We start from the raw sequence: 14,199 nt of genomic DNA on the forward strand, positions 1-14,199 counted from the left end.
CAGCTTATAAATCACTATAATTTTTAGCTTCAAAATTTTATGTGACAAAAAATAATTAAGGAATTGAAAGACTGAGAGGGCCCCTGAGAAATCAGCTGATGCCTCTTACTTGCTTTAAGGAATGACCACATCAGCAGTGGAATGGAGAGCGCCAGGTGGCCTAGGAAGACAGGCTTTCATCACATTATTAAAGAACATGTTAAAAATATTTTAGGGCCTGTACATGAGCACACTCATGTTTCTGGTTCTTTCCCTTTTTTTGGAAAGAAAGAAAAAGTACTCCCCAGGGTCCATTACATAGGCACAACAGACACTTCTTTGAATTCTCCTGGATAAAGTTGGGGAGACCCTATTATCAAAATGATCTGAACACCAAAAAGCACAAGATGGAAAAAATATTTTTTAAATTGTTTTTCAAAAAATAAAAGTAGAATAGGAAAAAACTTCAAATTCGAGAAACCATTTCATATGGAATGGACATTAGCAATTAATAAGTACCTGTATTTTATTTGTCTGAAGCAGACATGACATTACTTAAAAATAGACTGTTTAATCATAGATGAAGCAGAATGAGATGCTTGTTAGTATAAGCTCAAAGGCAAACAGTTAGTCCAACAAGTTAGTGACATCAAGTTAGTGAACTCTGTACCTTCTCCTATGAATGGGAGGTCTCCTGACAACATCCCCAAGAACTCGCATTGAACTGAAAATGAATGGTGGAAGAGGTCAGTGTCCAGTTGAAATAAAGTGGATACAAACGCATGAAACATACAGACATCACACTGGGAAGAGACACAATGGCCAAAGAGAAATAGTTCAGGGAGTAAGGGAATGAAAGAATGTGGAATCAGGAAAACATCATGACCAAAAAGGCCTGATAATTTCTGAGAAGGGCTACTTTGCTCCCTCCTTGCTCTAAGGAGTTAATCAGGTGACCAAGAATGAGGTTTATTAAATTATAAAAGTAAAAGGATTTTTAAAAAAGGCCATTCAAAACTTTAAAAGGGTTTTCTTAAGACTCTACAATTCAGGTTACACTACATGCAGATAACACTATAAGAATTAGTCAAACTAATTAAAGTGAACCCTAACTCTCATTCCATTATCTCCAGAGGTATTGGCACAGTGGTGCTAAGCAATCCTTAATGATAAACTCCAACAGGAGGTTCCGTGGTATCACATAGGTTGAAAATATAAACAATTTAGGTGATATGGTTCTAATCTTAGCTCAGTCCTAAAATCATGTAATCTTGGGCAAAATCATTTAATCTGAGCTTCAATTTCCTCACTGGAGCTACATGACCCATGAAGTCACATCTAGCTCGGAAATCAAAGTCATAGCAAAGGGATCCATAGTGGTTTATAAAGGAAAAAAGATTATATATAAAATAAATCCTCATTTCTTAATGTTGTCATCATCTAAGACAAGTATATCCTGTCAAGAAGCTTCTCTTGCTTCAGGAAGGGAATTCTGGCTGTTGGGATCATTCCCCCAACCTTATTTTTTCTTGTGGTATGAATGCTTTAAAAAAAAAAAAGTACAGCTTGAATAAAGCTGGGAAGGAAAGCTTTTAGAAACTGCTTTTTACATAATCTAGAATTTCAAATATATATAAAAACTGCCCATCAGATAAAGCAACCGCTTATTTTTAAGCTTAGCATTCTGAACTCCACCCCAGAATAATACGGAGTTCTAGAAAGAGTGCCTGACCAGGAAACTGGAAACCTGGATCCCACTGACCTTGGGTAAATGATATAAACTACCTGCAGAGTCTCATCTGCAAAAATGGGGTTAATCCCACCTGACTCATGAAGAGGTTGCAACATTACATGAGACAATGTGTTATTAAAAGAATCTGAAAAGGGTAGCAAGTCAGGAAGGTGTAAGATATGATGAAGGCAGGGACTCTGTTCACCTCTGGGTCTCCAGAACATAGAAATGCCTGACGTGCAGGCGGTGCTTAATATATGTTGGCCGAATAAAAGAATAAATGAGCGAGTGAATGTGATCAGATTACATGTACTTATAGCTATGAGCCAAAATATTAGGAGGTCAAGGAATTTTTAAAAAGCAAACAAACCAATAATTGCTGCCGGTGAACCGTTCTATCAATTGTTTTACAACTGTCAGCCTCCTCCCTTGGCTGCTTGTCCGCATTAAGAAAGCAGCTTTGGAGCAGGCACACCTTTGCACATACAGTAGGCCTCATGGCACTTGTTCTTTACGCTCAAAGCCATCTGCTTAAATTCATCTAGGCAGCCAATGGTCAGAAGCCAATCCAACTTTTCTTAGCGCCTGCTTCCAAACTGAAGGTATGAGACTGGGTGGCACTTACAAGAGAGCCCCAAGACTGAGTGATACATGGAAAAACACTAACAACTGAATGATTATTATGATTTCTTAAGGATTAAACACTGGTAATTTAGACTTCATCAACTCTCTGCACTAGAAACAGATGACAATTTCTATGAAGCACTGTGAAGACTTAGATGTGTTGAGACTTTAAGAGTTCATGTTTATTTCTTAATTCAAAACTGACGTGAAACTATTCCCCCCCAATTTTCTAATCTCTGAATTTCATGAACAAATCTGGCCTGAACAAATGCTACCATTTATTAAACACCCACGTGACTGACATATTTCACTTGTAATCTTTATTATTACAAATATTCAGAAAGGCAGGTGTTTTACAGATGAGAAAGTTAAAGCTCAGAAGGGTCAAGTAACTTGCCAAGGTTTTCCACATAGAAAGTTATAGAGCTAGAGTTTAAACACAGATTTTCCTGATTCCAAAGCCTATATTCTTTCTTCTATACCATGGTGTCTCCTAAAATCTTTTACTAATAATAACACCAAATCAAAAGCAAGCAGACACTGAGAGACTAGACAAACAGCCTTCCATCTCACCTCCGGTGGTTCATTTCTGCGTCACTGGCTGCGTTCTTCCCAGGACCCCAGCTGTGCCTCCGGAAAGGGGACAGAGAGCGCATAGAGCTCCTCAGGACAGAGCAGTTCGCAGGCACTTCAGTGATGCTGTCCATCTCCTCCTCTTCCATCTCACCTGAGCCAGCAGGCTCACTCTCACTCTCTCGACCCTCAGCTCCCACCCCATGGTTGTAGAAACCATCAAGACATTGCTGGTCTCTGGACCTGTTCAAATTTGAAATCTGGGGGAGGGACACATCACTGCCATGAGAAGAATGTCGATCCAAGGATGCTGTGTCATCGGTGGAGGAACTGGATCCAGTGATATCACAGGCCAACTGTTCTTCCTCAGGCTGTAATGGAGAGAAAGCACGTATGGTTGGAAATGGCAGGACCAAGCAGACAGCTCTCTGTTATTCCCTTTACAGTGGGTAGGACAGGCAAGATCACAGTTGGCTTCAAACAGATTTCTTTCTTAAAGCATGATCACAGATGGATTCAAACAGCCTCCAGTAAAGGTAGGGTCGAGGTCTATGCTCTTTTTACCCTTTTACTAGAGGTGCTAGATGAGAAGTACATCGTTTTCCCTTTTTTACAGAGGAACAGATCTAATTCAAGTCAGTTTTTTTCAGTCAATACCATCAACTGAAATGAAGGGAAACTATGTCTCTGAGGTTTCTGCTTATGAAAACTCTAAATTCATACCATATAAAGTTTAGGTTTTCTTTGTTTTGTTTTTTTTTACAAGCCTTAACTAAAAACAAGGTAGTGTGCTTGGCTACAACAGTGATATACTGAAGTTTATATTCCAAAAGCAAGTCTAATTGTTTTCAGTAGCATTTTGAAAAATGCAGAATAGCTTATTATCCCACCTAAAGTCTGCCACAAATGCCCAAATTCTGGCCACAAACACCTAAATGCAAGAAATCTATCCCCTTTTTTCCTTTAACTGAGTACTGGCTGAGTTTTATCGAGCCAACTGTACATAAAATAATCAGTCCTGGCAATGCAGCCTTTGATAAAGTGATGATGCTGTTTCCCTGGCCAACTTCTAGAGCCTAACAGGAATTGTGCCATTTTGATCCCAGTGGCCTGACATTCTCCACGTGCTGAAAGACACCAGAACACATAATTTGATGGGTGAGGGAAAGGTAAGCATCATGGCATTCAAAAAATAAATGTATCCAAAAGATAAGTAAAGTGTCTAAAAAGATACATGCTCACATTCTGAGTTACAGATGTTGGCACTGTACTATCTTAATACCCTTATTTTGCATTCTTATGGGATAGGGAACAAGGAATAGAGAAAGATATTCTGTGATTTTTTTTTTTCCCCTTCACAGTATTTCCCTAATCAGTCAGTCTACTCAGTTTTAATTAGGAGTAAAGAAACTTACAGCTCTTCAAGAAAGATTTTAAAAATTATGGAAACTAATGAGTCCTGTTAGCTTTGAAACAGAAAACAACTCCCATACTAAAGGGAGTGCCACTTTAAAGGCTTAACATAACACTTCAAAAGCACTGTATCTTCTGTACACTGTACCTTCTTTATACCGCTGGGGCTGGATCTCACCAGCTCATATGAGCTTTTTTTTCCACCCTGTAGAATCCCGTTTCCTACGTTAATTGCTCTTTAAACGATGAGTGAGGGAAAGATGCGAGGGGACCACTGGACAGTCAGAAATCTGAGGCCCAGACTGTCTCATGGGCTCCCCCACCCCTCCAAGTACAAGAGAAGCAAGATTTGAATGGAGGTTGATTTCAACTTTTAAACTGCCCTGTTCTGTTATCTTAAAAAAAAGAAAACCAACCCTGTAAGGATAAGATCACCTTAAAAAACAAACAAACAAAAAAAACCACCCTGTAAGGATAAGATCTCAAAGTCAATATCAGAAAAGTCCTCAGTGTTCCCTTCACTGGGCCACACTGTAAAATAAAACTATATGCTTTACCAAGTAGATTCTAAAACAGGGTAGGTCTTGTTTTAAAATAAAATTATCGATGACCCCTTTTAAGTTAGTGAGGATTGACCTGGGCATCCTAAAGTTTCTATTCCTGGGGCCACTCTCCACAGAAAGGGAGACTATAAATGGTCATGAATACCAACTTTAGAAGACACTTTTAGGATGTCTTAGCTTTTTCACTGTACTGTGTTGAATAGTGTCCTCCTCAAGTTCACATCCTTTTCGGAATGTGACCTTATTTGGTTGAGTCTTTGCAAATGTTATTCGTTAAGATGAGGTCATACTACACTAGGGTAGTTCCTGAATCCAAAAGCAGTAGTGTCCTTATAAGAAGAGACAGCAGCCCCTCTGATACATTGCTTTTAGGACCTCCTGCCTCCAAAACTATGAAAGAATAAATTTATGTTGTTTCAAGCCACCAAATTTGTGGTAATTGGTTACAGCGGTCCTGGGAAACTAAAGCTGCCTAAATGTCTAATTCTCAAAACAATACCAAGGGACAAGCAGAATGGGCATCAAAAAAGCAAAATGTGTGATGAGCCTGTTTTAAAACACACAAGCAAGGCTTCAAAAGATATGAAAGCTTTTGAGTTGAAGTTTCCATTTATCACACATTCTTCATACAAGTTAGCTCTTCCCAGTGTGAAAATGACTTGCAGATGGTAGAATAGGTTTCTCTGTAAAAAGGAGAAATCTGCCTAGCATACAGCCTCAACATAGCCTTGTTCCTTGTGTGTGCTATGGCATTTCTTGGTGTGTGCTTTTAACTCTGAGTTTTTAAAAAACAAAAAACACAAAATAAAAGACCTGGGAGTTTTTTCATAGTAACACGTGATTTCTTTAGTTTTGCATTCCTGATCCTGATTTAAGAATCAGGTTCACACAGTATAATATTCTTACACTCAAGTATTTTTGTGAGCTAGCAGTTATTATCTGAAAAGGGAAAAACAGGACAAATACAGAAATTAAGACTGAGCTCATTTATTAAGTACTGAGGCAAATGGTTTTAACTTTAGACTGAATCTAAAGAAGGCTCTAAACTACTTTTCTCCAAGTTTTTCTTAGCATTCTCAAAAGAATTTCCCAACTTCATCACATCTTTACACTACCTTTGCAGACTAGAAAGTAGTCAGTGGTGTAATGAGAAATCAAACCCAGAGTATGGTCGTAGCCTTTCTACAGCTAGGTATGTGTCTATGGATAAGTCACATGATGATCTTTAGATCTAAAGGTTAGAAATTAATATAAGGTCTGTTGAAAAGTATTGTCCATTTAAATCATGGATAACAGAGGAAAGAAGGAAAGCAGGTTTTTAAAACTTTTGAACTGTTTTTGCAATGTTCCCTTTCCAGTCCCTGAATTTGTTAGTGCTAAAGTTTCTAGAGATGTCTGCCAAATAACAGATGTGAGAACTACTACTTCCACCATTTTCCTCCCTCCTCAAAAAAGTACCAGATTGGGGGGATGCTGTTTTTTCATTTATATATATTAGAAACGGAGAAAAATTATGGCTTCTGACACAGACAGAATGTTCCATGCCTAATAGTTGAAGCTCCTCTTAAGAGTTTTTGAGTTGTCAGTCTTTCTTCAGAGAGGTCTTTTCTCTTAAAATGTCTGCTAATTAAACGACTTTCAAGACTTAGGAAATTATTCCTGATTATCTGGAGGAATGGTGCCATGGGATCAATTAAACTAACACATTTTTTAAAACTTAGATTTGAATCCATGTAAATCAAATGTACTAGTTAAACTGATGCCATGCTGCCATTCCTCCAGACAATCAAGAATAATATCCCAAGTCCTATATATATATATATATATATATATATATATATATATATATATATACACATATACATGTAATATAAATATATATTTATATGAATACTTACGCATTTATATATAAATATATATAAGAATGAAATATATGTACATATATATTTTCATTCTTATAAACAAACAGCCAAAACAATTGTGATGAGTATTAAGACTGGGTTAGGGCAGAGAAGTAGAAGAGATGTTAAAAGGTGGAAACAGGAGAGAAGGGGTGGTTGGGAGTCACGTATGTATGCTAGGGAAACTAAGACCAAGTCTACCTGAGACTGACACACAAATCCTTCCTCTCTTGAGTATTCATAATTGGGTTTCCCTCCTGCATATAGGAGGACGGGAACACACACAAAAAACTATCATCTCTACCATCAGCTTCTCTCTCCTTGGGGTTTATAAAATTTTGAAAATCTGCAAATGGTTATCAGGCTAGAAAAACCCAATAGGCCTCAGAGAGAATGCCCTCTGAGCACTACAAAGGTGTGAGAGCGGCTGGTCTTTCCAACACTAGCCTTAAACAGACAGTTCTGGCTTCAGGGGCAGGGGCTGAGTCCAACAGAGTGACCCAAGGGTACTTGGGTTTTGCTTAATTTAAGGCCAAATAAACTAGAGAGAATGAAATTACAAAATAATTACATAAACAAAAGTTAATGTAAAAGTCCAAAACAAATGATGATTTTTATATAAAGCTTGAGAGAATCTATTACTTAAATATATGTGCAGTATAACTATTACATAAATTTGAATAATAATTATTTACTGGATACTCACCATGTGTGGGGCTCTATACTAAGTGATTTCGATGTATGATTTCTTTTAATCCTCACAACTATTTCCTTTAGTAGCTATTCTTATTCCCATTTTATAGATGAGAAAACTGAAGCTCAGTGAGGTTACATAATAAACTCAAGTTTCTAATTTAACTGATCTGGAGTAAGGGCCAGACTTTTTGTCTTTGTCTTTGTTTTTTTCCCTTCTTCTTCTTCTTCAAGCTCTCCAGGTGATTCTAGGTACAGCTAGGATTCAATCCTATTGCTAAAAACTACAGAGCTGTTACCGCAGCTGGGGGCAGACAAATCAATAACAAGATAGGACACAGGTAGCAATACTATAAAAATGTGATAAGTTACACTTCATCAAAAATTTAAAAATTCAGTTCATCAAGACAGCATTATCAAAGTGAACAGGTAGCCATAGAGTGGAAGAAAATATTTTCAAAATGTAAATCTAACAAAGGACTGGTATCCAGGATACATATATAGAATTTCTACTTCTCAACAACAAAAAGATAAACGATCTAATTTTTTTAATGGGCAAAAGAGATGAACAGACATTCCATAAAGGAAGATACACATAAGTGGCCAATAAACACATGAAAATGTGTTTAACATAATCATTAGGTATCAAGGAAAAGCAAATCAGAAACACAGTGAGCTACCACTACATGCACACCAGAAATGCTACAGTCAAAGCAAAACAAAACAATTATACATGTTGCTAAGGACGTGGTGCCACTATAATTCTCATTCTTGCTGTTGAGAATAAAAAATGGTACAACCACTTTGGAAAAGGGTCTGGCAATTTCTTATAAAACTAAACCTACACTTACGATATGATCCAGAAATTCCACTCCTGGGTATTCATCTAAGAGGAATGATAATATTTATATTTCATTTATATGAAGTTCTGAAATAGGAAAAATTAACCTGTGGTAGAAAAAAATTAGAACGGTTGCTGCCTCTAGTGGGTTAGAGAGGAGACAGACTGGGAAGGGGCATGAGAAAACTTTCCAAAGTGATATATCCTTATGGGCATTTAGGTTACAAAGATGGGTGAATGCATCAATCAAAGGTCACTGAGGTAGAGCTGTTATGGAAAACAGTATGGAGGTTCCTCAAAAAATTAAAGGCAGGACTAACTGCCATATATGATCCAGCAATCCCACATCTGGGTATATATCCAAAGGAAATAAAGTCACTGTCTTGAAGAGATATGTGCACTCCCATGTTCAAAGCAGCATTATTGACAGTAGCCAACATATGGAAATATCCTAAGTATCCAACGACAGATGAATGGATATAGAATTATTCAGCCTTGAAAAAGAAGGAAATCCTGCCATTTGCGATAACATGGATGCATCTTGAGGGCATCATGCTAAGTGAAATAAGCCAGACACAGAAAGACAAATACTGCACGATCTCACTTAAATGTGAAATCTAAAAACGTCAAACTCATAGTAACAGGGAGTATAATGGTGGTTACCAGGGGCTGGAGGGGTGGGGGAAATGGGAAGATGTTAGTCAAAGGGAACATACTTTCAGTTATGAGATGAGTAAGTTCTGGAGACCTAATATACACTATGGTCACTATAGTTAATAATAAGGTACTGTATCCTTGAAATCTGCCAAGAAAGTAAATCTCAAGTGTTTTCTCCACACACATAAAAAGTAACTACGTGAGGTGACAGATATGTTAGTTAGCCTGATTGTGGTAATCACTTCACAATGTATGTATGTAATATGTATGTAAGTATCATATATATGTGTGTTTATTTATATATATATATAAACAACATGTCATACACCTCAAATATATATGATTTTTATTTGTCGATTGTAACTCAATAAAGTTGGGGGGGAAGTCACTGAATGGTACTCTTGAGACTGCATACTTCATTGTATGCAAATTTTATAAAAAAACAAAAAACAACAACCCTATAAACAAATACTGAATTCTAAGTATTTAGGGGTGAAGTGTATTGATATCTGTAAGTTATTTTGAAGTGCATCAAAGAAATTAGATGAACTGGTAGGTGGAAGAATGAGAGACAGATGCATAACTATGTAACAAAGCAAATGTAATAAAAAGTTAATTGCAGAATTTAGGTGGTGGATGTTCACTGCACAATTCTTCTAACTTTTCTGTTTCAGAATTTTTATTTTTTTTTTTAATTTTTTTTAAATTTTATTTATTTATTTTTTTTCACGGGCCCAGCCGCTCCGCGGCATGTGGGATCCTCCCGGACCGGGGCACGAACCCGTGTCCCCTACATCGCAGGCGGACTCTCAACCACTGTGCCACGAGGGAAGCCCCGGTTTCAGAATTTTTAAAATAAAATGTTGGCGAAAAAAATGCCTGATTGGCTTTCTTAACCAGTGTCACACCATATAGGTATGATATAGATATGTATATAGAGAGGTGTAAACATTATATACACTTATATACATAGAAATATAGAAATAGCTATGCAGTTTATATCTTATTACTACACCTGAAGGAATCATGCTTAATATTGCCAAAATACTAGTCCTTTAATTTTCATTCACTTACTCGTCAAATACTTATAAATTATTATCTATTATATTATACACAGGACACTCTGCCATGTGCCTTGAAAATAAAAGCTCATATTTTAAAATCCTAATGTATGCCAATCACTTAATCCATTTATGTACAATACTTTATTTAAGTATCTGATAGCAAGCATCAGCCCTGCTTCACAGTTCTGAAATTACAATAATTTCAATACTTATTCATAAGTGATTATAGTTTTTCTAATTTGGATTCTGTAAACATATTTACTTTAAAAGTTTAAAATAAAAGGTAAATTTTTGGCTTGGTGTTTAAGTACTTGAGAGCAAACTACAGCAATATAAAATAAAGGATTTTGCTTTAAGGGTTAGCATCTTAGGGGAGTTACTTTGATTTTCTTAATTGTGGATATGTCTTATAACTTGGAGGAAAAAACAAGGTGTAAGGGCTTTACTTTATCTCTGGGAAAAGAGGCAGCAACTATCAGTATTTTCTGTGGCTTTCAATTATCCTTTTGGATAACAGAGTGGCCCAGATCGTGTATTTTATGATCACACTTTTCTTTCTTAGCTAGTGCCAGAAAGCATCCTAGGATTTCTTCTCACGTTAAAAACAAAATTTAAATTTTATGCTGTTGATCTATGGAAAAAAAGAACTTAGAAACGAGCAAATATCCATAAGAATAAACATGAAGCTCGCAACACTCACCAAAGAGTCATACTTGCCAGGAGGCAGGCATACTGAGTGGAAACATAAGATTAAGTGGAAAGTTCTGACAAACATCGCAGGCTAATGTTAAAGAGACCTCTGTTAAGGCCAGAGTCACACAAGTGGCTGCAGGAAGTGACCTAATGCACCACTCATGGTTCGCAGAAAAGGATGTTGCAATGCCTTGCCTACAGATTATTTTTTAGAGAAGGGAGAGTGGGAGGGCTGGAGCCTGAGAAGAAGCTCTGGGACAGTCTGATGTTTCACAGTACATGTTGTGTGGATGACCACAGAGGAAGGCTTTTAAGGAAGTAGCTGATGGCCTGTCTGCCACTGCCATGCTTCTATATAAAGCACTGGTTATTAAAGCAGGTGTCTGGAGGTTGAGAGCAAAATAACAGAAAATGAACAGATTTCAGAGTTAGGGCTACGTACAAATCTCAATTTTGTTACTTACCAGCTGAGTAATTTTGAGTAAACTTCTTTACCAATCAGAGCCTCTATTTCCTCAGGAGTATAATGAAGATAAAACCACCCACCTTGCAGGGTTGCTGGGAGCATGAAATGTGACCACATACTTTAAAAATTCTGTTCAGTGCCTAGTATAAAGTAAGCATCTTGTACACATGAGTCTGTCTGTCTCCTTTTCCCGTCACATGTAAACCCTGGGTTTTATGAATGCTAGAGAAAACATTATTGCAAAACCTCTCTGTCACTAACAACAGTGGTAGAGCGGAGACACTAAGAGGAAGGACCCTCCAAATCTCACCCCAGGCCATCAGACATTCTTCTGTCAGCATGAAGAGGTGAAAGTGCATTCGCCATTTCTCGACTTCCTGAGGCACCCCAGTATGAAATGTTGGTCAAAGTTTATTCAGGGTATGCTTCAACCTTTAAAAATTATATCTGTCCAGTCATCCTGAAAAAACTGCCAAATCTAGCACTGGCCATTTGTATGAACAATCTCCTAAGTGCTTTTGGCAGTTCGAATAATTAGGTAAAATGTAGTAAATTCTAATTCCCCTTAGCTAGGAAAATCATTCAATTTAGTAACCAGAAATAACTATCATTCTGCAGAGATGGTAACGCCCAGGGCAAGCTGTCACGCACCTAGGAGGTTCAAGCAATTATTTCTTAATGGAGACTTTGCAATTTGTTAAAAATTGCTTAGTAAGAAAATTTTCACACACATATAAATGTTTAACAAATCCTCATGTATCCATGACCCAGCTTCAGTGATTACTGATGACTATTTTAAAGCTGGAACTTAGAGAGATTATCTAATTTATTTATCTCGGACAAAAGCAATACATTTTTAAAGACATGCACCTTCGGAATGGTATTCCCCTTGAGGGGAGGTGGACACTTTAGGAGTCCTTACAATGAAAACCTCAAAATCACAGTGGAAATTACCTAAATTCTGTTGGTTAAAAAAAAAAAAAAAAAAAAAAAGATCATATTGGTGTCCCTCTCCCTAAATAACTTCGGAGAAGGACAGATCCTCCAAGTTGTGTGGACTTTTTACTTTACAGAATCCCTTCTATGACTAACAATGCCATGAGTCTTTCCAAGGCCCTCTGGAAGACAATGACCACAAGGAAAAGGAACGAGGAAAAGGGTGAGGGGAGGCCAAGCGGGCATACGAGAGCCGCTGAGCAAAAATGAAGGGAAAGTGAAAGTAAATGCACAGAGGCTTAAATACATTCCAGACCAGAGTCCCAGAACGGTAAGCCTTCTTCTAGTGTAACTTTTAAACCCAGCATCATCACGCTGCCTTGGAGAACCTAAGCAGCCACTAACCCCAACTGCTCTCATCACTTCTCCAAAGTCATCGTGAACCCTCACAAAGGCGTCTGCACAGCTGCCATGTTTCTGCCCCCTCAACCACCCTCTATTATAAAGACAAGCACTTGTGGCATATAACTGAGTACCATTTGCTGATCCTGCTGTGGGAAAGGCCTCTATTCTTCTTAGGAGACAAAACCAACCTTGCTGCAACCAGATACAAACATAAGCAAAAGAATGCAACACCCCCCCCCCCCGCCCCAACACACACACACACTCTCTCAGAGCTTCAAATTATATGAAAACACGAGGTGATTCATGTGGATGGGCTTGGCTTTTCACTAGTGAGAAAGCTTGGATTCCTGAGCAGAGCTCTAGAAACTTCCAATTAAGCAGGCTCCATGAGGACGGGTGACATCACCAAGCTCAGCAGCGAGCTTCAGGCCTAAACACATCAATCAGAAGGCTCTGTGGTTAGTTTATATACATGACGTCATACAGTCTGAGCTGTGGTTCCTTCCTGCCCCCTGAGAAGTATTCACTGTCATCTGATTTAATTCACAATAAAGGAACTTCCATTTCTTTAGGCTTCAACGTGAGCTTCAAAACCTGTACGTAACCAGCCATGATTCTACAGAAAATAAAGTGGCCAAGGCCTCTTTCTAAGGCCTGGCAACCTGGAGCTTCATTCTCTGAAAGTGGGCATTTACACTTCTCTAAGACCTGAAGAGAAGCCCTGTAAGGCTAGTAGGAGTCACATCTTACTAGCAGGAGTCACACACTGAGTACAACAGTACCTTGGAGAAGATAATGCTGTCCACTTCTTCACTGGGTGAGTGAAAGAGGTCAGAATCACTTCCAGATTCTCTTTTAAGGACACCTTGTTTTGAGGCACACTCTCTGCCCAATCCAACATCCAGGAAGTTATCACATTCTGAAAAAGAAAATTTATTCAACCACTGCTTTAAAAAAAAAAATCAGTTTCTTTCATTCCAGCCTTTTAAATCAACCAGCTGATGAATCTCCCTCCCTCCTCATACTAAGAAGCTGTAAAGGACACAGTCGAATTAGTAGCTTTCAATTCTCAGTTGATACAGTTACTACAGGACAACCATATGTTTGTCATGTAAACCACAGGTACAGAAAGATAAAACGATGATTTAGAACCATAATTCCACCTATGTATTTAAATAATGATCTTTTCCTCCTGGTAGTTATAGAATTTATTTCTTTTGCTACCAGAATCAGAAGTTCCTTATTAGGAAACTATGTGATAGGATTTGTGGGCAATTTCTGTTTTTGAGACTTAAGTTCTTTCTGGAAACTTGTTACTTTATCAAAATACCAAGATAAAAGACAAAGGGGGAGCATAACTAATAAAACATACCTGTGTATTAAACTCACGGGTTCTATTAAGCAATAACAGAAATATAACTATTTAAATTCTCCTACCTTTAATAGATCTGACATTGGATGAATAATGTGATGAAGAAAAATATATAATCTAGAATCTGTTTTCAGTTCAACAACTAGGATGTGGACTCTGGTGAACCAGACAGAGAGGGCCTTGATAGAAATATTACATTGGTACATCTAGGGATTCTAAAGATTTGTATGCTTAAATTAGCAAAGTATTTAACCCACTCTCTTCTTTAACTCTGTAAACAAAAAGGA

General features: G+C 37.7%; 1 protein-coding gene across 9 annotated transcripts in view; it reads right to left on the minus strand.

Annotated features, from left to right (window-relative positions):
- The window catches only part of AKAP13 (A-kinase anchoring protein 13), a 344,114-nt gene that overhangs the window by 76,603 nt on the left and 253,312 nt on the right, over positions 1-14,199 (minus strand). For 6 of the 9 annotated variants that reach the window (XM_027083131.1, XM_027083130.1, XM_027083129.1 and 3 more), the window contains exons 10-12: positions 13,323-13,459; positions 2,909-3,279; positions 650-703 (exon numbers count right to left, since the gene is read on the minus strand). In XM_027083131.1, coding sequence (XP_026938932.1) covers positions 650-703; positions 2,909-3,279; positions 13,323-13,459 — 562 coding nt within the window. The remainder of the gene's footprint in view (positions 1-649; positions 704-2,908; positions 3,280-13,322; positions 13,460-14,199) is intronic. The other 3 variants (XM_027083133.1, XM_027083132.1, XM_027083137.1) reach the window with 1 other exon arrangement.

The sequence above is a fragment of the Aethalodelphis obliquidens genome, unplaced genomic scaffold (assembly GCF_003676395.1).
Source record: "Aethalodelphis obliquidens isolate GAN/ISIS:26980383/991018 unplaced genomic scaffold, ASM367639v1 scaffold49, whole genome shotgun sequence".
NCBI lineage: Eukaryota > Metazoa > Chordata > Mammalia > Artiodactyla > Delphinidae > Aethalodelphis > Aethalodelphis obliquidens.